Below are 27,772 nucleotides of genomic sequence, written 5' to 3'. Positions count from 1 at the left end.
CCAAGGTGAACAAAAAATGGCTCTGACACCTGACCACGCAACTTTTCCAGGGCCTGCCCGCCATCATGAAGGTCCTTAATGATTCCGAGCAGAGAGTGTGGAACTCCAAAATCATGAAAAATAACCCAGAGCCCTGGCCTATTAATGGTATCATAGGCCTTCACCAGGTCAATAAAGCGCAAAGGTATAATATTTATTATTTACTAGCAGAAAGTACCCGGCATTGCCCGTGTCTTAAAAACATTTCAAAGCTACTCTTAAAATGTAACAGCAGTGCGTACTGACTGTGGTGGTACCTGCTTTCACTGCAGCAGTGCATACTGTGGTGGTACTTGCTATGATTACAGCAGTGCATACTGTGGTGGTACCTGGTATGATTACAGCAGTGCATACTGTGGTGGTTCCTGCTATGATTACAGCAGTGCATACTGACTGTGGTGGTACCTGCTATGATTACAGCAGTGCATACCGACGGTGGTGGTACCTGCTATGATTACAGCAGTGCATATCGACTGTGGTGGTACCTGCTATGATTACAGCCGTGCATACTGACTGTGGTGGTACCTGCTATGATTACAGCAGTGCATACTGACTGTGGTGGTACCTGCTATGATTACAGCAGTGCATACCGACGGTGGTGGTACCTGCTATGATTACAGCAGTGCATACTGACTGTGGTGGTACCTGCTATGATTACAGCAGTGCATACCGACGGTGGTGGTACCTGCTATGATTACAGCAGTGCATATTGACTGTGGTGGTACCTGCTATGATTACAGCAGTGCATATCGACTGTGGTGGTACCTGCTATGATTACAGCAGTGCATATCGACTGTGGTGGTACCTGCTATGATTACAGCAATGAATACTGACTGTGGTGGTACCTGCTATGATTACAGCAGTGCATACCGACTGGTGGTACCTGCTATGATTACAGCAGTGCATATCGACTGTGGTGGTACCTGCTATGATTACAGCAGTGCATACTGACTGTGGTGGTACCTGCTATGATTACAGCAGTGCATATCGACTGTGGTAGTACCTGCCATGATTACAGCAGTGCATACCGACGGTGGTGGTACCTGCCATGATTACAGCAGTGCATATCGACTGTGGTGGTACCTGCCATGATTACAGCAGTGCATATCGACTGTGGTAGTACCTGCCATGATTACAGCCGTGCATACTGACTGGTGGTACCTGCTACATCTAGCAACTGTATAGTAATAATAAGTGCACGCATCGGGGTGAAGATTTTTATAGCAATTTTAACCCAAATTAAATTGTCCCCCCCCTCCCCACCAAAGGCGCGTGAGTTGGTATGGTCGTGCGTGCGTGATAAATAAATAAATAAAATGCCTACTGTCTATAGTGCTAACTGCATGCATCGGGGTGGGAGGGGACATGACACAGTGAAGAATTTACGTCAGCGTTTAGTGTATTTTTATAGCATTTTTAACGCGACAGAAAATGTCCCCCTCACTCCCACCGAAGGCGTGCGACTTGGCATGGGCCGTCCCCCCCACCAAAGGCGCGTGTGTTGGTATGGTTGTGCACGCGCCATAAATAAATAAATAATAGTGAAACGCACACAAATGTCACTAAATCGCTAATTAAACAAATTTTAAGTTTACGGATGTAAAAAAGGAATAGCGCTTGCTGACCGCGGGACTTACGGCGTGGTACCTGGCATTTTTTTTTTCGTAAACCCCACCGTTGGAGAGCCAAGCGCGCGACCACACACAGACCCACAATTTTTGACTTTTATATATATAGAAGATAGAAGAAGAAGAAGATAGAAGAAGAAGAAGAGAAGAAGAAGAAGAAGAGAAGAAGAAGATAGATTGATGAGTTTAGCAATGCTTCCTTTTTTTGTTGAACCGTAACACATTTTATAGCACTGACCGTATGGGCATTTAAATGCAATACATTATTGTGTTCCGACTTTATGAACCGTTCGACTTTCGAACGGGTCTTGGGAATGGAGCCTGTTCGAAAGATGGGGACTGCCCGTACTTACTGCACGCCAGGAATGTTGGGTGTCCACTCGCTGCTTCTCCCTCTGTCCATCCCCGCTTGCTCGCTGTCTCCTCGTCCTCACATGCTCCTCTCTCCCTCCTCGTACACTCCATTTTTATTACACACCTTTATTTAACTCACTCTGTCTGTTGTTGTTGTCGTTGTATACTCAAATCTTGTAACTCAATTTTTAGCCACTTCCCAATGTGATATCGACTGCTAAACTTGGTATACTTATGTCATACTGATGACAATGCTATATTCTATCATTAAAAAATAACATAATTTAAATTTGTAATTTTTTTTTAATATGTTATGTTTCGGCTTGGGTCTAATTGTCCACGCTCAACTGACGTTGGCTGTAAACCACCACGGCCCCTTACGTTATGGCAAGCCTCAGTGCCAATTCCTGGAGTCGTGGAGTTTTGCCATTACTAGTACAGTACATTTCATTAAAGCGTGTTTAAAAAAAAGTTGTTTTTATTATATTACTTATATTCTCAACACCCCCACCACCCAGCTCCAACCCTGCCCCTCCCGCATGTGGAGGGGCTTGCGTGCTCCGATGAACCTCAGAGCTCTGTCGTCTGGAGTTTCATACTCCTGGCACAATGGCGGAGCCACGATTTTCAGGTGGGGGGGGGGGCAACCCCTCCAGCAATGAAAAATGATACAGTGAGACGACGAAGCCAGTAGGAAGCGGCTGGAGTGTGGGAGGAGAAGCTGATGTAGTTACGATAGAGTGGGACGGCGGAGCTGATAAAGAACAGCCGAACTGTGGCGGAGAGAGTGGAGAGGAGAGTCGACGGAGGAGTGATGGGGAGCGAGCGAGGCCGGCGGAACGCGGCGAGCGAGCGGAGAGCGCGGAGGAAAACTGTGGATCGGTGTTAGTGGGAGGAACGTTGAGCGATGTTGGATGGAGGAGTGTTGGTCGAAATACGCGAAATAAAGTAAAGAGGGAAGACAAGAAGCTGTCGTGTCGGTTCGAGCACTACACATTAACCCAGCTATGAGATGCAGCAAGAGAGAAGAGTAGATGGCGGAGTTTGGTTGTGGATGTCACCAGAGGTCGTACTCGACCTGACGACACAAGGTGACAAAGTAATACACCCCAATCCACCCTCCATCCCACAACACCGGCGGATTATGGGGTGTCTATGTTGTCGAGTTACCCCAATATCTCAATCGCGGTTGTGTTGCCTGATGTGTAATATGAATATTTTGAGAGTTGGTGTGGTTATTCCTTTAATCTCTGATATTTACTGTGTCACAGTGGGATTATTTAAATGCAGATGAGGTGGACTAGTTATTTCCCTGTTCAAAATGACGGATCAATGAATTGGAGATTAGTCCATAGCAATTTAGAATTTTTATTTTATTTCTTTTTTTATTCACAATCTTGTCTAGCTATCGATGCGTTTTATTCATTCCCGTTAGAATGTCTCTGGGTTTTTTCTGTATTGAATGTGTAAAGCAACAAGTTTATCTTGTAGATATAGGATATCTCTCTATGCTTATGTGTCTGTCTATGTGTCTCCGTGTCTGCGTTTTGTCTCTCAAATTTAGCAATCTTTGGAAGAACGTAATCATCCAGGTAGGGTGTTGACTTATGTTAGCCGACTCTCTGTGTTGTATTTCATTATATTTCTAAGTTTACTAGGTTTGTTTTCTCTTTTATTTGTACCTGATGACGATTGCTTGTGTTGCAATGACTATGCGCGCTGATTGAATATTATGTATATAACTAGTGTTTGATCTGCGTGGTCATCTTTCTTTGTGCACATTTCAGCTTTTGCATAATTTTTTGTTGGTGTCCATATTTTTCATATGTATTGATGGATTTGTTTTCAAAGGCCCATTAGTATGTTGTTTTTCATGACCGAGTTCAGTTTTACAAAGCATCCCAAGCGGCTTTTGCTCGCCTCTGTATCGTATTTCATAATTTAAATCCCAGTCCGCCTTCAATAACTTCCCTAGGTACACGAGAGTTGTGCCCCTCCCTCCAACATATTTTCAGTTGTATGCAAACTTATTGTGCGTAACTTTTGTTTTGCTTTAATTTATCTTGAGAATCACTTTGTCACCTTTATTCGATTGCCGTGTATCATGATGACCATTTTCATTAGCAAATCTGAGATTGAGCAATGATTTAATCTCATGTGCAAATGCTGGATGGATAGTTGTATCGCAGGGCTGTGGGAGAGAGTAATAACTTTGGATAGCCTTATTCACGCAGTACAAATTATCTTGCAATTTATTCAGTAGGTTCTTCAATTATTTCCTGTAAAACAATTCAGGGGCCCGAGTACAGAAAATGTTCGTAAAAAATCCGGCAGGTTGTGAATGGTAAGCTCAGAAATGTCCATGAGGCAAAATGTAAATACATTATTCAAAGTGAATATGCGAGTCAAAGTGAGATCAGGAATATAGGGGCATGGCAGAGGTTGCTAGGGATGTCGTCATTACTCCCTCTGCACCAACCAATTTGCCTTCAGGAAGACAACCCCGGTGAGTGCAGAAGCTGTTGCCTCTTCTTTCATATTGGATGAATGTTGAGTTGAGTCGCAACTATATCCATCACGCAAACTCCGGTCATCCTCACAGCGGCTTTTGGCTAACCATTGAACAAAACGGTCGGCACATCGCACGCTTTCAGATGGGCTTCTGCGGCCGTTTGGGATGCTCTTCCGATATTAGGAAGCCACCAGTGCTAGGCACTTTTAAATGATCATCTAGATTGAATACGCAAGTGTTTAGAACTATTCGTGTGTTTTTGTCCTTGCTCCGCACCTCTGACTTATTTCGCACGCACGGTGTGAAAGAAGTTCAACGTACATACTTGCAACAATCTCGCCGTCACGTTATTGCTCTGTAAACTTCAGCCGGTCTGTGAACGTGGTAAGTCTATGTATTTATTATATTTATTTATGCAATTACTATAAATTACATTAATATTAATTTTCAGAATAATTGTACTTTTATTATATTTACAAGCAATTTTTTTCATACATTTACAGCTGCTGCAAAAGTAGTGCTAAGCACCTTTAAATTCCGTCCTAACTATACCAGGTTATTTTTTTCATTAACTCCCCTATGGAACCTGAGTTACAACAAGGCTTATATCATTTCTCAAATTTCGCAAGTTGTTCTGTATTCGAGCCCTGTGTGTTTCGCGTTTGCAGAGCTGTTGCGGTGGCTAGGAATGTGTGGAGTAGTTTTAACAGAAACCCGTGATGATTTGTTATTATAAAAAACCCTCAATGTTTGTAGATTCAAAGAAAGGGTATGTGTGTATTTAATCTATTCACTATTAGTAATGGAAGTGCTGCCTTTAGGACTTGGGGGTGAAACGCTCGCGTCGTTCAAGGAAAGGCATGTTTATTTAAAAAGGGAGTGGAGGGAGATGTTTAAGCCTAACAGGAAGTTTTCAGAGAACTGGGAGGACGAGAGCGTTGGGAGGTGGCATTTGTAAAGGCCGAACCAGGATGTTTTCTAACGTTACCTTGAGTCAGCCAAGAGCAATTAAGTAACCCTACCCACATATGGCTTTAAGATTAATTATAGTTTTGGATTTCATCACTGAGTGCTGCGTGACTATGTTTTCAGGAGGATCCTGCATTGGGGGTTTTTATTTTATTTTAAGATGTTTTCAGCCAATTCATGAGTATTTATACAAGTGGCAGGAAATTGGAGTACGCGGAGAACAACCACGCGCATGAGGGGCAACACTCCCCGTATCGATAGAGATGGAGATTAGTCCACTTTCTGTCCAGCCTTCTGGCGAGCCAGGGTAGGGGGCACCTTGACGCCCATGGTAACGGAGTTTCGCAACATTTGTGTAATACACCAACCCCTCGCCTCCACAGTTCTGGATTACAGGTGTGCACAGCCACCACCGCCTTGCTATCGGCATCACCTTCTCTCAAGAACCTCGTCGTGTTCTTGAGAGGGCGTTTCATATCTCAAGCAGACCACCTGATGACGATTTCTTGAGTTGCGATCGAAACATCATGATCTATTATTTGTTCTACCTACGTGACTTTACCCAAAGAACCAAAGAGTAAGGAACGACAAGGTCAAAGGGCTCGCATAATGCACATGCAGAATGTACGTTGACCCAGTAATCCCTCACCCCCCACTTTGCGGAAGAGCGCAGAAGCGTGGTCACCACATTTACACCACTAAATAAGGAACAGAACAGTTAGACTTTTCCACAAATCTGGCTGTCGCTTTATGAAGCTAGTTGTAATTACTGGCGAAACGTCGTACTCAGATTGTAAATGTTGTGGCTTGGCTCTCCAACACACCGGTGTTGCTGTACTAGTATACTACACTATACACTACTATACTGAGAGGGGGAGGGGATGGGTGGGAGGGGGTGGGGGCGAGAGGGGGGGGGGTCTTGGACAGGGTTTCCTGAAGTGCAGGTGGGGGAGAATTGCGGTGTGGAGGGGGGATGGGTAGAGGCAACGGGCCCAGGCACATTGCGAGGTGGTGATGTCCTGGATTCTCAGTCTCGCGTCGGGGAGCGAGGAGCGTGCATTTGGCTGAGATACATTCACGCATCGTTTCTGAAAAATAGCTCTTTAGCTCAGTGGAATTTTACCTGGCAATATAAAAGTAGTCTAGTTTCCATTTATTTTACTTTCCATTTATTTTATTGATTTGCTTACCTTTCCTATACTTTGCACTCATATAGTTTAAAAAAAATTTGTTGGAACTTTCTTACCAGCCCCTACTGGGCGTCTGTGACAAAAAGCGTCGTAGCGTATTCTTGATTTATCCGGGATAAAACAAGATTCGGATTCTTTCGCGACGTACGTGGCTAACCGTGCTCATCGGAGGAACGGACTGTGAACTCACCGAGGCTGCATGCAGGTATGAGTCCACAGGCTCGCTCGCTCACCTCACCTGTTCATACTCCTCGCCTCGTGATGGACACACACACAGGCTGGCAAGGTGCGATCGAGCACAAATTCAAAACAAGGGGAGGAAATGAAGAACACACACAAACTCCGCACAACCCGAGGGAGATGGGTGAAATCTACGGCGAAACTTCCGTAACCATTTTAAATGATGTGCGCTTCCTCCCCCCAACAACACACGGGTTATGCTGAAGCAGCAATACATTTTGGCGGATTTAATTCATGCGGCACTTTTATCCATTGGCTGTGTCGGGTGGATGAGGGCTTACGACACATTTTATACGACATCACCAACAACCTGTTCTTCACCTGAGGACGGCTGCTTGCGTTGTGGCCGAAACGTCGTGAGAATTATTTTATGATGTTTTATTTTTTTATTTTTTTATTTCCCTTCTACGTGACTTTACCGAAAGAACCAATATGAATCCCTGCAGTCACGAAAGCTTTACATCGAAAAAAAACGAATTGTGGTTTGTTATTGCTGGCGTTTGGCATTGAGCCGTATACGAGCAGGTCCCTGATGTTTGTGCTTCCTGCTGAAGTGCTGGGTCTTTGCCGTGACCTGCCAGCGAGCCTTCGACACTTCACGTGGCCTCAAAGTGCACCTAGCTTGGCACAAGCGCCGTGGTGACATCACCGCCACTTAGTGGCAAATGGTGCTTGTTGTTGTTGTTAGGACAACTGCACCCTGTCCTGTATCCTATCGGTTAACTGGTTGCATCATTTTTTTTACGGTTGACCGAGGAGGCACATTGGCAGGCACTGTCTACTACCTGTTCGTGGTATTTGTGAGCACTGAATATCCTCTTCGTTTCATTGGCTTTGTCATTTGAATCCCCCATTAATACTGTGCAAGGAATGAAGGCAGACAACATGTGACAATGATATTGCCCATTTCGTGTGGTCAGGGTGCGATGCTGTGCAGAGGAAGTAGAAGTGTGAGTCTAAGATGGACGGTTTCATGTTCAGAAATACGCTGTGAATTAACGAAGTGAATTGTATTGCTGGATGGAAATTGTGAAGGAAATTGAATGACGACATTACGTTGCTCCTAGCCTAGAGCTGGAACTGCGTGCACAAGTATGTGTGCCTTATTGTGATCATTAAAACTAGTCATGTTGGCCTTACAAGAGTTAATGCATGATAATTAAATGTCCTCTACACGCGTTGTGCAATGTATCCTAATGTTGAACAAAATACATGCAAATTAGTACATTGGGATTACACGTACCAATTGTATCCTTTACTACAAAAACTTGGCAGGACCCGCGTTCAATCAAAGGTTCGAGATCTAGTGATGCTTCCTGGTTCAACAAGTGAAATAATAATAATGATCCATGGATGCTCTCATGTAGGAGCAGTCCATCGTGATGAAGTTCCGGCACTTCGCGGCACTCCTGCTCGTGGGCTCGCTGCTGTTCGCCGCTGCCATCACCGACATCCCCTGGACCCTGTTTGGCATGGCCCCCCCAGGCTCCAGCAGACAGAGTGATGGGAATCTTGAGCAGCCCCTTAACCGGACCAACTTTGAGCCACAGCTGAGCTCTCCCTGCGGGCCCCCGGCTGTGCTTCTCACGCCTGTGACCGGAGCTCCAGCGCTGCTCGTGTCCGCTTCCTGGGATGAGCGCGAGGGCCCTGCCCAGGCGCGTCTTCTCACCATCGTCAAGCGGGAGGGTCTGCCCGCGCTCTGCTGCCTCTTCTGCTGCGGCGGCGCAAATGGCGAGCCGTTCGTGCATTCGCCAGCGCGTGTGGAGGTGCACAGGCTCCACTTCAACTTCCCCTGGGCCACGGCTGACGTCCTGTGCACCCCACCCAATGTCAACGCCTGTTCAACTCCCCAAGGGGTCACCCTGGTGCCCGCCGAGAGCCCCGTGCCCATTTCCATCAGTACGCTAGGGCCCAATTCCTCCTCCTCCTCCGAGCCAGCAACGCCCCGGCCCTCCTTCACCCCATTCTACCGCGGTGCACGGGGACCGTTGGGCCAGGCGAGGAATTTCACTCACGAGTTTGGCGTCTGCATCTCGACGCTGTTCGGTGGATACGACAACGTCCTGCAGTTTGCTCAGGCCGTGGAGCTCTACCGACTCCTGGGTGCCAGCATTGTCACCGTCTACAACAGCGGCTGTGGGCCCATGCTTGCCCGCTTGCTGGCGCACTACCAGGCCGCCGGCATTGTTGAGGTGGTGCCGTGGCTCATCGGGATCCACCTGCAGCCCTCCAGTGGCTGGCAGCCGAATGTGGATCCGGGCGACGTGCATTACCACGGCCAAACGGCTGCACTCAATGACTGCCTATACCGACGCATGGACGACACCAGGTACCGGCTTTGAGAATTGTATCGCATACGTGTAAACCCCTTATGAGTGCCCTACCTTATTACAGACCTATTCAGACATTATTGGTCACTCCGTGCCCTTGTAAATCTCAACGTTCATCCTACAAAGTGTCCCATCACAAGGGAGAAACACAAACACATAGACAATCATCACTATTACACCGACCACTAGTGCACTCATCATTACACTACACTAATAAATGCCCGTCAATCCCTTATGAGTGCCCTACCTTATTACAGACCAATTCAGACATTATTGGTCACCCGTGCCCTTGTAAATCGCAACGTTCATCCTACAAAGTCCCATCACAAGAGATACATTCTAAAAATAGACAACGGCTGTACGCCGTATGGACCTGAAAACTCAATTTCCCTGTACAAGAAAACGGGTAAACCTTATGGATTGACAGGTATGGTATCTGACGTGACACGCTCTGATGTGACCCTATCTGATGTGACACTCTCTGATGTGACACTCTCTGCTCTGTCTATGCTCTGAGCGAGCGATGTCACGTCACTGCGCTGTGCGACAAAGTGAATGACTGGTTAACGTGGGCAACTGGGTTTACTGTACGGATCGATGAGATGGCTACGTATGGGCTGAGCTGCAATGTGGAGGGTTTGAGTGGTGGCGCAGCTGTTGGCGTACTGTGCCATGATCCCTACTGCCCCAGTTAGAATCCATCGGTGAGGAGTGAAATCTGAATATATCCTTAATGACTCATGTCATTCACCAGTTGGCAAAGATTAACATAGGTAAACCTAATAATAGGGGTTTTCCCCTTTTTTCTGGCAACAAAACTGAAACCTTTTTACGAGGATTCATACCTGCATTAATCACAATACTTGCAGTCAAAATCCTTGTAAAAAGGCTTCAGTTTTGTTGCCAGAAAAAAGGGGAAAAACCCTATTATGATATTTTGGTACTGGCAAAGTGGGTCTAATGATATAGGTAAACCTATTGTTATTTTTTCAAAGATAAACACGTCGAAATTATGGTCAAACAACTCCCATAAGCAAGTGGCATGGGGGGGCTTTCATCCGGCAGTGGATTGAAGGCCTCCAAATTGCGAATTTTGTCATCTTTTGTACACCAATTTAGCTATAGCGAGGGATAGCTTTGGCATTTCGCGGGTTTAATGTACACGGACAAGTACTGTGTTGTGGGGCGGGCGAGACTGTTGGTGGCACATCGACCTTTGCCGTGCAAGCATCTCGCGGACAAAGACAAAGGTCCGCCATATAGCCTTAACCGACTGTTGGGGAAAGTGCTGTTAGCGTGCAGCACTTATGAAGGTCGGCACTGTGGCACACGCGGGGGTGGGTGGCTCGCACCACGACCTTTGTCTCCCCAGTGGCGATATTTACACATCGCACCAGGGACTCATTTGAGGCTGAGTCGACCTAGGGGAGGCCCAGGTTCAGATAATCGTCACTGGTGTTGGCCGTGAGCGGGAATCGAACTCGGGTCGCCGGGTTCGTAGCGCAGCTCGTTGACCACGCTCTCCACTCGTGGCCAAACAAACACACACCCGATTTGGATCATCGGTAAGAACAGTATTATTCTGTATTTATCCTAGAATTTATTGTCTATGAATATCTCTAGTTATTTGCAATACAGTACCGTACCTATTTAAATCGCCGTGTCTATTTTGGGTTGCTGTATACCTAACGCCATTGTTTTGATAAAGTTTAAGCATTTAATTTCGTGATTTTGGCTTTTGCGGCACTTTGCAAGAATGTAACCCCCGCGATTATCGAGGGTCCCGTCTCGGGGGCCGTCCATAAATGACGTCACGCGATTTTGGACGATTTTTTACCCCCCCCCCCCCCATCGTCACACGGCGTCACAAAAAGTCAGACCCCCCCCTCAAATATGACGTCACAAAGCTATGCCCCCTCCCCAAAACCATATTTCCATTTTGAAAATAAAACATGCTTCAAATCGCCTTAAACTATTGTCATAGTGCGTATTTAATGTGGCGCTGCACTCTAATGTTGTAGGAGTGTTGTTATAACAATTATTGTTGATATAACAATTCTATATTTATTAAAAAGTTGCGCATTTTTACGTGACGTCACATTTCTCAACACCCCCCCCCCCCCGTCACACATCGTCACAAACGTCTGAGCCCCCCCCTTTGGTGCGTGACGTCATTTAGGGATCATCAGCAGTCAGCCATGTTGATCAAACACTTACTTTACCCCATAATTGCCAAGCAGCGAAGAGGCCTTCATCCACCAGTAATAGCCAATGGGCTGTAACTTAAATCGTCAATATTATACTTTCTAATATTTATTTTGGGGCGGGTAGGCCAAGTCATGATCTAATTCTGACTAACATGAGATTGCTACTGTTCATGCTTGACGTAGCTTCAAATGAAACGTTGCATCCATTTGTCAATTTAATGTGTGTACATTTGATCTCCGATCTCTGGTGAGCTGAAACTATAATCACGTAAAACTGGTTTAACACTTAGGCGTTCGCGACCAATATCATCCATAATACAGGTTTTATTTTTGCTAGATCCCATAAATACGCGATATTTACGCGATCTAACCGAAACAAACTATTTTATACTTTATATTGGCTCATTAAACTCCTGTACGTGACAATGTGACCGTCGGGTGGTGGAGGGTCTTAGCTATAATCACATGAAATTGGTTTAACACGTCGGCATTGATGATGAACTTTGTCGGCTCATGACGTGGCCTAACCCATCTAATCTGTCGATAATAAAGTGGCTCTCAACGATCAAAACGGACTGGGCTGTAGATTGCACCCCCTTCTCTCCTTCAAACACCACATCATGGCTTTTCGCTCTTTTATTTATGACTTTTGATTGCCTGGGCCCCCGGCAGGTACTTGGCGATGACCGACATCGACGAGGTAATCGTCCCACTGCAGCACGAGGACTGGGCAGGGCTCATGAAGACGCTGACGTCTCGCTACCGTGTGAGCGTCTTCCACTTCAGAAACTACGTGTTCCCTCACTCCGCGCGCAACGCCACCTTGCACGCGACTTATTCCGCTCGCTGGCGCGGCGTCCCGGGCCACGACATCCTGACGCACGTGCTGCACGAGCCGGTCACGCCCGACAGCACCAAGATGATGTTGGAGGCGAGGCGCGTGGTGCGCGTGTCCGTGCACAGCGTGCTGCGCTCGCTGCGTGGGCAGCAGATCGTGCCAACGAATGCTGCGAGAATGTTCCACTTCCGTAACGCGATGCGGCCGGAGATGAGCAAGGAGCAGCTGAGCTATGATACTAGACTCTGGCGCTATAACGCTAGCCTCGTGTCCAACGTAGACGCAGCCCTGAGTGCTGCTGGTCTCTTGCGTCTCCCTTGACATCAAGGTGCATCAGATTACACGTGGATCAGACTTGCACAAATACGACTATACATTCCTCTTCCCGTTTGTATGTATAGGCAACTGAACTTTCCAGTTTGTGGAGCCGCCATGTGTACACTTAACATTCCAGCGTGGGACTGACCATTTGTTTCCTCTCACTTCAATCGACACATCCGTAGTTCCTGATGCCGCAGCCTTTTCCAACACGTTGTGCGCTCGGACTGACGCTTTACTTGTGGGATGGGCCAACATTTATTTTGCGTTCTGTAGGATCGGCAACTCGAGTGAAAGTTTTAACTGAGATTGGGACCAACTTTGGTGGTATTTATAACTTGTGCACCGCTCTTACATCAACCAAACGCTCGGAAGAGCATCTCGCGAGGCCGTTCAATACAGAGCCAGGCCTCGCACCTAACACATTTCGGCATTATGGGGCGCGGGAGGCATAGGGGTGGGTCCCAGAAGAAAAGCGTGAAAGAAACATTTTTAAAAATCATCTTAAATAATGACCCCTACGTATTTTTTATCCGAAACCCCCAACACAAATGGATAAGGTCACCATGAATTAGTATGAATTAGTCAATTACAAAGCAGCCTCCCCCAACCGTGTGTAGAATGGTCGGGATCATGAGGCCATCACGTGCTCTTAGCAAGTGGTTCTAAACCTTTACTTCAGCCTTGCACCCTTTTGGTGTTCAATCGTAGACATTGTTTTAGAATATTAATAAATTCGCAGGGTTTGATGAAACAAAGTAGTCGTTGTACTTATGTGCCTGTGCTTAATTTGTCTTTTCGATGATTTACCTTCTAAAAAGAAATCTGGCCGCGTCTCGCATCCCCAGGCTAAGAACCACTGGTGTCACCGGACGTCACCCTCGCCAGTGCGCGTGGTCCTTATTTTGGTGGTGTGTGTTGTGTTTTACGGAAACGTTTTTATTGATGTTAACATTACGGTATGACGAGCAATAAAATGTACTACAAGTTTAGTGCCTCCACATCTTGAGAACTGCAAGTTTAAAAAAAACAGAACACATTCGCAAAGCCGCGCGTTATAAGGTACAAAAAGAAATGATGTCAAGAGTTGCTCAAAAAATGCCAGAAGGCACCGCATAGATTTGCATCTCTGCAAATTGCCCCGAAAAGAACATCTCCTCGCGAATTCGAGTAGAAGCTGGCGTTGTTACCTGCCCGCTTGGGACATCGTTGAGCAAATGCCACGGGTAAGGAAGCTGAACAAAAGGAACCATTTTGTGTCAGTCGGAAAAAAATGGTGATTGTGTAAGTGGGCTATTACAACAATAATAATAAGTCTACGTTATTTTTTTAGACAGTTTGAAAAAAAGTAGTTGACTAAATATTTAAAAAAAAGTATCTAATACAACAACAAAAACGAACATAATGAACGTGCGAGTTAAGCGCAAGAAAATATAAAAAAAAACTACGACGTGTCGATCGCAACACAAGCAATCGTCATCAGGAGACAGCTGCAGTACAGAGACAGACGCAGCAGCAGCTACAGCCGCAGTGCAGAGACACGGACACAGCAGCAGCTACAGCTGCAGTGCAGAGACACAGACACAGCAGCAGCTACAGCCGCAGTGCAGAGACACGGACACAGCAGCAGCTACAGCCGCAGTACAGAGACACAGACACAGCAGCAGCTACAGCTGCAGTACAGAGACACGGACACAGCAGCAGCTACAGCCGCAGTGCAGAGACACAGACACAGCAGCAGCTACAGCTGCAGTACAGAGACACGGACACAGCAGCAGCTACAGCTGCAGTACAGAGACACGGACACAGCAGCAGCTACAGCCGCAGTGCAGAGACACGGACACAGCAGCAGCTACAGCTGCAGTGCAGAGACACAGACACAGCAGCAGCTACAGCTGCAGTACAGAGACACGGACACAGCAGCAGCTACAGCTGCAGTACAGAGACACGGACACAGCAGCAGCTACAGCTGCAGTACAGAGACACTGACACAGCAGCAGCTACAGCTGCAGTACAGAAACATGGACTCAGCAGCAGCTACAGCCGCAGTGCAGAGACACAGACACAGCAGCAGCTACAGCTGCAATACAGAGACACAGACACAGCAGCAGCTACAGCTGCAATACAGAGACACTGACACAGCAGCAGCTACAGCTGCAGTACAGAGACACTGACACAGCAGCAGCTACAGCCGCAGTACAGAGACACAGACACAGCAGCAGCTACAGCTGCAGTGCAGAGACACTGACACAGCAGCAGCTACAGCCGCAGTGCAGAGACACAGACACAGCAGCAGCTACAGCTGCAGTGCAGAGACACGGACACAGCAGCAGCTACAGCTGCAGTGCAGAGATACTGACACAGCAGCAGCTACAGCTGCAGTGCAGAGACACGGACACAGCAGCAGCTACAGCCGCAGTACAGAGACACAGACACAGCAGCAGCTACAGCCGCAGTGCAGAGACACGGACACAGCAGCAGCTACAGCCGCAGTGCAGAGACACAGACACAGCAGCAGCTACAGCCGCAGTACAGAGACACGGACACAGCAGCAGCTACAGCCGCAGTGCAGAGACACAGACACAGCAGCAGCTACAGCTGCAGTGCAGAGACACAGACACAGCAGCAGCGCCCTCGTCTGAGAGCGACTTCTGTGGCTCCAGCAACAGCAGCTGCTGCCCCTTCGCTGATTTTATGAGCCGCGGTCAGAGACGTCACTACTCACAGCTGCCCGCGCTCATTGCGCTATGTATCAGAATTTCTATCCTGGAGAAATCCGATGAGCTCTAAAGCTCCTTCTTTTACAGATGTAAAGTAGGGGCAGGTCAGAAAGTTACATCAACAAACAATAGAATCGTTTTCGAAAGGTAAGCACGCCACTAGCAATACTTACAATAGATAAAGTATATACATGCACATTGTATAAGTACATACTCTTTGGTTCTTTCGGTAAAGTCACGTAGGTATTTTATTTTATTTTATACCTACGTGGCTTTACCGAAAGAACCAAGGAGTATGGATTCCTGCAGTCACGAAAACTTCAGATCAAGAGTAGATAAGTGCATCAATTCCTAAGCTTGGGCAAGACACAAAAAACGACAGCAAAAACAGTCCCAGACCACACCAAGACAACACACAGTCCCGCAATAAAACTGCACATTAATGTGTAGCTATCGATACATTGGTGAGGATGAACGTTACAAATCACGATTTGCAAACGCAGTTGTATCGAGCAACAATCTCCTACGTCATAGGCATGATGTTAAGGGCGATAACGAAGTTGTTCCATAATGATGGTGCTCCAACGGCAAAAGCGTTGTCACATATTCCTCGACGAGACTGCCACGTGTGTGTGTCTGTGGCCGTGTGTTTTAAATGGCTTTCCTCTCCCTGGGGTGTTTGTTTACTGATTCATCCCTTCTCCTATTGAGCCCGGTTTGCCGAGTTCGAGTCCACTCACTCGATACAGTGGTGTTTGTCTGCCTTGGCTATGATTCTCCCCCCCCTCCCCCCCATTAGTTCGACTCAGCCTAAGTATGAATATCTGTCGCGGTGTGCAAACCTCCTTGAGACGGCTTCCGGAATCAGTCCTTTTTATTTTCAACTTCCACAGTTACACTTTACACACACTCCCCGTTGCTGGCAGACAACGGAGAGAGGGCAGACTTCTCGCCAAGTCCACACCGCGCACGTGGCACCCAGAGCCCCGTACGCGCGTGACTCCTGCTCTTGTCGTCCCCAAGTCTGCTCCCGACTGTCCTCTCTCCCTCTCTCTTAATCCCTTCGTCACGTGGTACCCCCCAGCCAATCATCTATAGACAGCGTTCACCGTTCCCGATAGTTCCCAGTCAATCCCGGGACCACGCCTCTGATCCGGCTCCCCATTAGCTGAGGCCCCGATTGGGCAGGCCAATCACCCCTGCTGACACGCCGCGATCACGCCGAGGCCATGCTCCCTGGCTCATCCCTTATTGGCTACAAAGCAGGACCGGCAAGCCAATCCCCACGTGAACCCTCTATGGCTGTTATTACACAATGATAGCTACTGGGGAGACAAAGGCGGTCGGGCAAGGCTTTGGTCATACCCTTTAAATACATTACGTTGGTCGCGTAGAATTGAGAACCATGATATCTAAAATACCTTTTTCAGTCCTGAATGATCCTTAGGTCCAACGATTCATTAAGTTTTCCAGCGCAACCCAGACCTTATGGCGTAAGAATAATTGTTAATAAGAATATGCAAAATAAGTCATATTAAAACCCTTTTTTCCTGAGCTGCATTGTCATATAAGAGTACATCCTATCATCAAATTAACGTCTAATACCATGAAGTTTGAATATCCTATACTGGTGATTGTGAATTTAAAACGTTTCCAACTTTAACTGTCCAAATGCCTAATCTCCTTTGTGTGAGGGGCAGCTGAATCAGCAGTGATGCCCACTTTGGCCTTTGTTTTCTCAAAGGAGGAGTTTCACAGCCTGGGTCACTCGTTATCAGCCCAAGCCTGTTGTTCAACTCCTCATTCCAATGCTAATTAGTTTGCCCTTTGCTTTTCACGTTTATGTCCAAAAGACGATGACACTAAAAAATTAACCCGTAAAAAAACAAAGTTTTTCACTATAAATCCTTTATATGCGTGGCATCGGGGCGGCTAGAGTCCTCTCGTCCTCTGGCTTGAGATGGCTGCCACCTATGGGTCAGATGATTGTCTGCCACCATTAAGCAATTGGTAATTAAATATTTAAAAAAAATTCCCTAAACAGTGTAAAATTTGGGAATTTTTTTTTCACAAAAATTAATTGTCACGCACAACGAGTCTGTGTGCAAAATGTCAGCTCGATTAGATCACGGGAAGTGGGTTAAAAAACGACCGAAAAATTTGCACGGTCCTAAGCAAGCAAGCAAGCACGCAAGCACGCAAGCAAGCAAGCAAGTGCACTTAATATAAAGGATTTAAAAATAGGCATTATCATTCTTAATATACATTTTTTAAAAATAATATACACACCAATATCAAGCTCTTAACATTCATGGCAGTGTTGCTTGTGGTTGCATTTCTTGTGGTTGTAGGCCCAGAATCAGACCAGCGAGGAATTGCATAATACGACATTGATAAAATGAACACCACTTTAAGGTGGTGATTGGAAGCGAACATCTGTCCAGCAAAAATAATTTTGCCATGGAAGGCGAATATCAGGGCTGTATCAAATTCATTTTTCGACTGGGACGTCCCTCAATATTTTTGTACAGAGAACCCTGGAAATCTACGTTGAGATGGTGAACATAAAATGCAATCGGCTTGAGCTTAATGGACAGTCTAGCTATTCAGAGGTGTCTGCACTCAAATAGCATTATTTTAAGTGATCATCTGATCAATAGTGACACTATCTGATCCTACATCTTATCAGGTGCTCTAAGTTTTGATCCATTGCCAATGTGCTAAAGCTTTGTGGAGCACAAGTAAATATGACAAAAAATGTATGCATTCATCCAAGCTCTAAGAGACCTATGTCACGGAATTAAACATGGTAAAATACGTTTCACAAAACTTAAACTGTCACACTAATTATAAATGGGCAAATTAAGATGCAAGGTGACATTATTTTGCCAATTTTAAGCAAAGGCCTTAGGTATATATATTTTTAACAAAGGTGGGTTTAGAGAATCAGCGGCTTGCATATTGGTGGAGAAAATGGTTGAGCATACAGATTCGACGATAGTCAATGTCGCATATCAAATTAAAATGAACTGCCAGAAATTTTCAAATTTTTAGAGAAGGCTGCTAAGACATGCTCGGGATAAAATATGAAGTTTGCATTCTAAATGTAAATGAAATAACGGGACATTCCAGAAACGATTTGAGTGCTTTTTGTAAAGCTATACTTGACAATACTTGACAACCCCTTTTTGGCGTCTTCTGGTCTAACACCGTTTTCAGACGAGGCTCAAAAGAAAGCTGTCTCTGGTGTGGACCAATCAGTTTCAACGACAATGCATTTATTATCAGAGTATGTTTTTTGTTTGCATTCTGACCACAAGTATTGTGGTTAATGCAGACATGATTCCTTGTAAAAGGTTTGCCATAAAAAAGGGAAAAACCTATTCTCATAAAATCATATGGTTGAAGAGAATACACTTGTGGGTGTAATGAGCTAATCCCTTTCACTATCAAATTGGTTCATCAACGTTCACACATTGACCACATGCAGATATATGCTCTTTAGGAAAGGGAGTCACCAGTAATTGTGTAAAATACGTTGGTGGCATGTAGATAATTGGGTATCGTTAAATTTCTCCTGCAGGGAGTTACTTATGTCAGAATATTTACTTATACTGGAGGAATCCGAAGAGCTATACGGCTCTTTTCACACGGATGTCCAGTATGGGTGGGTAAGAATGTTACAACAAAGGGGCCGTCCATAAATGACGTGACGCGATTTTGGACGATTTTTGACTCCCCCCCCCCCCCTTCGTCACACGACGTCACAAAAAGTCAAACCCCCCCTCAAATATGACGTCACAAACCTCTGCCCCCCTCCCAAATAAAACATGCTTCAAATCGCTTTCAACTATTGTCATTGTAGTGGGTATTTAATGTGGCGCTGCACTCTGATGTTGTAGGAGAAAACATTTATTACAAAGTCTATTTAATTAACCTAGATTTGAAGTTTTCGTGACTGTAGGGATCCATACTCTTTGGTTCTTTCGGTAAAGTCACATATTTAATTAAGTAGAACGTGTTGTCTATATTTATTTAAAGTTGCGAATTTTGATGTGACGTCACATTTCTCAACCCCCCCCCCTCGTCACACATCGTCACAAATGTCTGACACCCCCCCCCCCCCAGGTGCAAGACGTCATTTATGGACGGCCCCAAAAGTACAAATACATGATATGCTGGGGGGCATTAGAACAATAACAAAGAGGCATCCAAGCGGGGAGATGGAGCAAGGAAATCAGTTCATTTGCAGGCGCTCGGCAGATCGTTCCACCACAGGATCATGAGAGGTGACAGCGTTTTGGCGAGGCTTTCATCCAATTGTGGATTGACCGTTGATAACGACGATTGTATTATGCATTAAAAATAGCAACAATACACAAGTTGTAATGCTAAATATTTCACAAAGGAAGCATAGATGAGTCTCAAGACGGAATTTCAGGAGGGTTTTGCTTTCGTTTCGCCACTTCCATTCTTAAGGCACATGGGACGATGCCAGAGTAACCAAAGAAAACCCACGAATGCGGGAAGCTATAATTTGAAGCTATAACCAGCGTAGAGTTGCGTATAAGAAAGAGACAGAAAGTGTGTAACAGTGTAAGGTGTGTATTGTGTAAAGTGTACTCGGTGTTTAATTTAAAGATTTGCCTCCAAGAAGTTACGTCTCCAAGTCAGTCACTACACAAACACTCAGCCGTGTTTAACTTGCGAGATTGCATACATTTGCGAGATTTTATTAGCTCATTGATCACATTAATACTTTTTATATGAAGTTTTTCATTCGTGTAGAGTGTGGTCCTTGATTGATGCATACCATTTCAGCACATTCTATTAACGTCACACAAGTGATTCTACACTTCTTATTGTTGTAATATAATCAAATCTTTTAATTACCACAAGATAGCAACATGTTCTCATTTACCAGAAGACAGCGGACTCTATGCTCATTAATTGAGGGGCAATGCGTGCAAACCAAACTCAAGTGCAAAGCAATCGAAACACAAAGCATCAATGAGAGGCTCGAAAGTTAATTGAACAGCGTGCCACTGCGACCAATCAGAGAGAACGCTTCGCGACTATAAATGGCCGAAAGAGCGCCCCCATTGCCGTGTCTCTCGCCTGTGTATCAAGATGGAGTCGCTGGTTTGCTGGGTTGTGGCGCTCTGCGCAGTTGGTATTGTGTCTGCGGATCCGGGCTTCGTAGGTGAGGTTTCTCGCACGGCACTCACTGCACGTTCTTTAACTTGTGAAGAGATAGTTGCAAATACGTCATTGAATAAAACTATACTGGCAACTTGTACGCTGGACAGTGAAACATTGATTTCAGAAACTGTCTAACAGATGCAGTGCAAGATTGAATTGCTTTGACTTATTGAACTGTTGCATTCTTTATTACTGCTTACTCAAAACCTCGCCTAAGCATCAATTCCCTTTCGCAGACTTTGCCTGGCAAGTTATAATGAACAGTGGTTGTTGCGTGTAATCCCAATTGGGTGAACTCAAATGTTGGCCATCGTGAATTCGACTGCAACATTCGCGTAGGCATTAAGTAATGTGCTGCTGCGGACGCACAAGCGCACAATCTCGTCTCCCATGCAGCCCATTGCTGGTCAAAGGTTGTGTGTTCACTTCCCGGTCTGTTCATCCACGTGCTCTCATCGTGGTGTGCAGTACGTTTACTACACACTACTTGGTGTTTTTATTTTACACATTTACTATATCTTTTTAACAAAAAATTGAGCCGTATTTTTGCATCCAGAATTCTTGTTCTGTTTGGATTGGTGTAGACTGAAAGGGGAGGAGTTATCATTTTAAAATTCGAACCCTGTTTTTCACACAGATTTTTGTCGTGCAAATATCAGAGTTGTCTACCGAAAACACCGCCATGGGGCAGGGTTTTGGTTTAATTTGTTAAAATGTTTGCTCCAATACCAATTGTATTCTCTCGTGCTTAATGATAGAGAACTTGTTTCTCGTTCGCTTGCCGTTCATCAACGCCTCCATGCATGCAACCCTTTCACCTCTGGATTTTCTATGAAGCCAGTAAGATATAACGTCCTAATAAGCGTGTATCTCGGTTACCACGACGAGTCTGCTGAAAGCTGATCAAGCAAGCTTCATGACTGAGGGCTTCGGAACTGAATGGGGGAAAACGCTGGTCCACGAGAGCGCAAGATTTGTACATGTGTGGGTTTTTTACTTGACATTTAATGCTCCTGTTGTGCTGTTGATCTTCTTCTTGAAGGACATAGAGCTGCCAACCGTGGCTTGAGGGCTATCGATGATGAGGAATTGCCCCCATCTACGATCCCTGCAGGTATAAGCAATGCTTTGCATGTGACACGGTACTGCTACCTAGGACTATCTCGATTTCTATGCTTTGTACCTCGTGTCTGGACTGGTGGTTGGTAACTAGCGTATTGCAGATTTGTAGGCTTGGTGCTGGGGGGGGGGTAACGAAATTGCGTGATGTGCAGTTGGTTCAAGTAGGCATTAACATTTGTGGGCTTTTATATTTGTTACCTTGCAATCCAACAGTTCTAGAAAGTGTGCAGAACATGCGTTTGTGCCATGTAGAGAAGGCTTTCATTTTTATTCACTATTTATAATTTCACTGTACAAGCTTTGCAGTGAAAAGCACCATCTCAAAGGGAAAAATGTGGTCAACATGCATTTCGTTAAATTAATTCTGACCTGCACCATTGTTTGTGGGGTTTCTCATTTTGCAAGTGTATTGGGCTCTTCCATGCGCGTGTGCCATCATTTCACACTTTGTATATCCATGTGTGGCGCTAAATTACATGACCTAATGTCCGTGGGTCTCATTGAACGTCTTTACAGGTGTCACCTACGAGGTGGAGTGCTTCAAGGAGAGGATGTCTGCTAAGATCGCGAAAAGCGTTCTGCTGGGCTATGGCGCGTCTGATCTCGTCATGAACTCTGCAACTCCTGCATGCAGATTGACAGAATCTGGGCCGTACATCACGTTCAACATCTCGCTCGGAGAATGTGGCACCGTCTTTGAGGTCTCCAATATTAACTTTTTATATAAAGTGCTTTACCTTGAAAGCCTGCTTTTTTTTTCCAACCGATTCTAATCGGCCTTGTATCTTCCCCCCACAGGAAACAAGCACAGACCTCGTCTTCTCTCAAACGATTTCTCTGCCCAGTACCACGTTCGGCATCATCACCTACGACTTCGTGTACATCATGGTCAATGCAATGTATGTGACCAAAACCCATGCTTGACACGTAGATTCTCAGTTACCTAAACGTCATTCTTGCAATGGCGTGACCAAGCCTGTCGTAACGACCCCTTCCGTTAATTTCCTGGTTATTGGCATGCCTTCAAATGAAAGATCTTATCCAAAAGCTACATTTTATCATCAGTTTCACAACTGACTGCCGAACTGAAAAACATGATTGCTACTTGTTTACGTGACCCATTTTTGAGGAGCATGGCTTCATGCACCGTAATTTGAACTAAACTCTGCTATTGTAATGATAGGATTTAATTTGTTCAGACCGAGACACTGATGCGCTTTTCTTTGCATTATCCCCTTCATTTTTATAATAGCTGCAAGATTCCGAGGACGGAGCTCTTGTCGTCTTTAGCACTCCAGCCCAACAGCACCAAGGTTGTGCTCAACCAGACCGTCTATGCCGAACTGGAACTGAAGATGGATTTCTACAAAAGCTCAACGTTCCTGGCGCCATACCTGCCCACCGACTACCCCCTAGTGGTGCAGCTGCGTCAAACCCTCTATCTCCAGTTGTCCCTCAAGACCGGCCTCGACCTTTCCCTGTTCACCGTCGACCTCTACGCAACTCCCACCATTAGCCCCCTTGATCCGCTGAAATATTATCTCGTGAAAGAAGGGTGCGTCGTTTTTCTATTCTCGCGCTTGACACTGGCTGAAGTGTCCTTGAGCCTCTATTTCTTGCCTAATCTGTGGCCTGCTTTTCTGTAGGTGTCTGCGTGACAGCACTGTGAACGTCACCATCACCGCCACTGCCCGCCGCTTCACCTTCCCAGCCTTCGCCTTCACTGCTCAAGATAAAAAATACGTGAGCTCAATGTCCCACCATGGTAAAAGCTATCATGAACTTCGAGCCTTGGCCTGGGGAAAATTTACAACTCTGCCTCATTTGTCTAATTTAGAACTTCTGTTCTGCAATGGGTTTTCCTCATTTTATCAACTTTGACTGGCCCAACGATCCCACTGGTAAAACATTGCTTGCTAATGATTCTGTTGGGTGTCTCCTGGGGCGTTCACATCCCCTTAAATTGCACGTGGTGTTTTATTGTAAACCCCCCTTTCACTCCTGCAGGTGTACATCCACGCTGCATTGATAGCTTGCAAGGCTTCTTTGACTGCCTCTCGCTGCCATCAAGGATGTCTGGCCAGGAAAAGGAGGAGCAGCTTGGAAACCGTGGATACCCCGGTCTACATCTTCACCAGAGGACCCTTTGTCTACAGCGAGGATGCCGCCCTATCCCGCTGTGCGTTATTTACGTTTTACCAGTTGAATACGGTTTCCTAATTTACTTTAGGGTCTATACTGTTAAATCCGTATTTTGGAACTCTTACCACAGGCTAAAATGGGTCTTACAGGGTTCTATATTTGGAAACCAATTTTCATGTTAAACGTATACAAATGTCTAGTTGCAGACATGTTTCTATACGTCGCCTTACCCAGTTGCCTTTTCCAATTTGCAGCGGAGGTCCTGGACTACCCTGGTGTTGTGGCCATTGCAGCGATTGCTTCCATCGTCCTTGTGGCCTTGGGCTTTGCTTCAAAGAAGATGCTGGCTAAGAAGTGATGCAGATGTTTAACGTGTGCACGTGATGGGAAATAAAGCATGGATTCAAACTGGTTTATGACTTTAATGATGCTTATTTTATGAAACGTCTTCACCTGGTCGCCTTGCATGCTTTCCACTTGGGACACTGGCTGACATAAACATGGGATTTGAAAGATTACATTTTTCTACATCTTGGTGACCTTCATGGTGGTGCTGCTTGTAGCTACAAATATTCCGGTTTGAGGCCCAGCATCGGACCAGTGCCATCTCGCATGATGTGACGTAGTGCAAATTAGCAAGACCTTGACAGAGCAGGCTATGCCTTATTTTTATAGTTGCAATTGCTGGTGACACCGTTCTCTGAATGTGGTAGATTTACTTCAACCGTGCTGTACACAGGACCAAACCTTGCTACTTGGCTGTGGTGTTTCGTCTGAGGATATCTATGATGATACTGGTAGGAACAAAGTGAACCAGCCTACAATAGATGATGTCCATTTAGGTGTAGCAACACTTGGCAGGACCCTACAAAAACCTTTCGACTCGGTGAGGCTTTCCTGGTTTCAAGTGTAACATTCCCTTATAATTCCCTGAGTTAATTCAAACATTTAAATTAAAAATTAACTCCTTCCCTGAGTTTTTAATTGATACATTTAAATTAACTCACAGCGGCCTGAAGCCTAGAATTAGGCCTCAAACTCTCCCATCGTATTGGGTGCGCAAGCATGTGCGAGGTGTTGTGGGCCATGTAGAGGCATAATAAAAGTAGAAACAACAGTTCCACACTGCCCACCAGTGATTGTTTGTCGTGCATAGCCACGCCCTCAAATTGTATTTCATGGAGCACTTTGGGATGGCTCGGCACCACGTGACACGCTGCTTTCGCTGCATGACACGGATCGCACGAATGCACTGTCCAACCAAGTTCCTACCTGCCCACTCCGAAGGAACGTGTTTAGGGCCCCATTGCTTCACATTTTCACAGGGACTGTCCCTTTGAAAATACCTAAAATCCTGGAACTCTATGCCAAGATCACTGCCGGATTATCGTGCAGGGCCTGTAGCCTATCTTGGGCCTGAAATAAAATAATACCACTTTTTTTACTTAAAGTAATATTTTCATTTGCTATACAGCCAGAATATGACAAACTAACCTTTAAACCGGTCGTTCATAACAGTTGAAAGCATCGTAACAGAGCAAGTGAGGAATTGCTGAACCGGAATTGATTGCTTGAAAGCATTTGGCGCGAGGCCGACGAAGGTATGGGGCCTGTAGCATATGTAGCTACTTTTGCGCCAAGGATATGCTGACACTGGTCGATACTATTCGTGTCTGAACTCAACCGCCATCCTCTGAAGTGACCATTTGATCTGTCGTGGCGTATGATCCACGCTGCAGCTAGTAAGGTGCTGTAAGTTTTACATTGTGCTTAAGCGTTGTGGACGACAAATAGAAATGACTAGAAAAAGCTGATCATCAAAGCTCTCCTCGGAGGCCAATATTGGCTTGAAACATGGTAAAATCGGAATTGCACAACACTTTAATTGCCACTTGGCAAAATGACATGCAAGGTGACCATATTTTTCCAATGCCAAGCAGACAACTTCGAGCGTTTTTCACAAACGTGGTTTGGAAAAATAAAGGCGTGCACCTTAATGACGAAAACGCACACATTTCTTGACAATAGTCCATGAGGTCCAATTAAAATGTATTGTCTGAAATGTCAGAACTTGATTATAAAAAAAAAGGCTGCCAACACGTGCTCAGGTTTCAAAATGACGAGTTAAATTTCAAATAAAGTGAAAGTAATTAAAATATGGTTAAGATTATTCCTGTCTGTGTAATGAGCTGTTCTGCCTTCCAATAACATCTACAGTATATAGTTTTTTGCAAAACGATGTTTGTCTTCGCTATTAAATTGGTCCATCAACGTTCACAGATTAACAACATGCAGATATCTGCTTGAAAGGACAGTCACCAGTGATTGTGTAAATTACGTTGGTGGTCTGTAAATAATCGTTTAGATTCACCTACAGGGAGTTACTTATTGTAATGCGGGCGTAAACGGCTTCGCGGATATGACGTCATGGGGGGGAGGAGTTAGGTCACGTGCGAGAGAGGGGTGAGGTCTTAAGGGAGAGATACCGGAAGAGACGGGAGAGTGTGGGAGATAGAGTTAGAGTGAGGCCACGCAGGCCGGAGGTCGAGGAGTGGCGAGATCGCCACACACACGGAGAGTAAGACTTGGCACCGTCGGCCAGTGGTGACCAAGCACGAAGGAACGACGGGCAGCGGTGGAGCTGCAGTGAGGGCAGCGGTGGAGCTGCAGTGAGGGCAGCCGGAGGACTGCACAGGGGATCTGCAGCGGAGCTGCAGAGGTGTGGAGGCTACGGGAGCGAGTGCAGCTATGGAGCTGCCAAGGGGAGAGTTCTGAGCGAGGGCCGTGTGGGAAAAGTGTAAGAACCCGAATAAAGGACAACGGAGACAGACCCAGGATCGAGTCCTTTATTACACTGGTGTCAGAAGTGAAACGGCATGTCAAAACAGCTCAGAAGAAAAATATTCCTGCGCCATCATCTGCTACATCATCCGACGACGATGACCTTCCTCGGGCGGTCGACCTGCCTGCGATGGAGGAGGAGATCCGTGCGGGAACAAGTGCGGGTCCGGGAGTCCAAGATTTCGCCGCGTCGGTGGACCCGTCTGCACCAGAGGACGCGGATTACATTATGATTGGGGGAATTGAATAACCGAGACATTCAAGCAATGCAACGCATCTGAGAGGGTATCTAGCAGGGAGATAGAGCGAGAAAATAAATTCATTTGCAGGTGCGAGGTGGATTATTGCACCACGGGGTCGTGAGAAGTGGCTGCATTTTGTCGAGGCTTTCATCCCGCCGCGGATTTAACGTTGATAATGATGATTGCATTATGAAGAATAATAATACACTTTTGCAATGCTATATATTTGTAGTGGGTTTGTATGGAGACGGAGTCTTCGTAGGAGGCAACACGTTCATTTTATAACGTAACAGTAACACAACACTAGGTCCCTAACACGAAGAGGTAATGGCCCCTTCCACCCACAACCTAGGGAGGTACAGCCTCCGGGCTAACGTACCCTAGCCACTGGGGCTAACTGCTCCTGTAGCCCTCTTGCTAGCGGGACCTAGGGGAGGCTGACTCGACCCAGCCCAGGTGCGAGTCATAACCCTGGCCCATCCATACCCGGCCCTTAGAAGGACGTCGGGTTGAGGGATCCTCAGGGTTCTAGCCTACTGACCACTGGCCTCACTGAACCCCGGCCCTGAAAAGGACGTCGGGACTTGGGGTCCAGGTTCCTATTTTCAGGCGGCTTCTTGACTTCGGCTTTAGGCGAACTCCCTCAGCTGCTCTGGGGTCTGGCTTTTATGGGGCTCCCAGGGTCACCCCGCCCCTGGCCACACCCCCCATCTGGAACCTTCTCAAGGGACCTGGATTGTTGCGCAATCCCCCCCAGCCCCCCACTCGGGGTCATGGGGTGTCCCTCTCCGGTTCCCAACTATCCCCCCTGGGATGCCTGACCCAAGAGTCCTGCTTGTCACCGGTTGGACTCGCTACTGCTCCCTGTCGGGGCCTGA

The 27,772-nt window shown here is 46.1% G+C and overlaps 2 protein-coding genes across 2 annotated transcripts; both read left to right on the top strand.

Moving 5' to 3' along the window:
- The first annotated feature begins 6,493 nt into the window (after positions 1–6,493).
- On the top strand, positions 6,494–13,615 carry LOC144736777 (uncharacterized). The gene is made up of 3 exons (XM_078619394.1): positions 6,494–6,897; positions 8,300–9,261; positions 12,142–13,615. Exons 1-3 carry the CDS (start codon positions 6,892–6,894, stop codon positions 12,626–12,628), a joined length of 1,455 nt encoding a protein of 484 aa, XP_078475520.1. The 5' UTR covers positions 6,494–6,891; the 3' UTR covers positions 12,629–13,615.
- A 6,834-nt stretch (positions 13,616–20,449) lies between these two features.
- On the top strand, positions 20,450–24,223 carry LOC144736774 (CUB and zona pellucida-like domain-containing protein 1). Its single transcript, XM_078619392.1, has 8 exons — positions 20,450–20,548; positions 21,590–21,661; positions 22,186–22,370; positions 22,468–22,568; positions 22,922–23,224; positions 23,316–23,412; positions 23,677–23,848; positions 24,066–24,223. Exons 1-8 carry the CDS (start codon positions 20,476–20,478, stop codon positions 24,167–24,169), a joined length of 1,107 nt encoding a protein of 368 aa, XP_078475518.1. The 5' UTR covers positions 20,450–20,475; the 3' UTR covers positions 24,170–24,223.
- Positions 24,224–27,772: the final 3,549 nt, after the last annotated feature.

Source organism: Lampetra planeri, chromosome 63 (assembly GCF_965212315.1).
Source record: "Lampetra planeri chromosome 63, kcLamPlan1.2.h2, whole genome shotgun sequence".
NCBI classification, from domain to species: Eukaryota; Metazoa; Chordata; class Hyperoartia; order Petromyzontiformes; family Petromyzontidae; genus Lampetra; species Lampetra planeri.
Note: the sequence above shows the minus strand (reverse complement) of the source record. Positions and strands in the feature narration are given on the sequence as shown.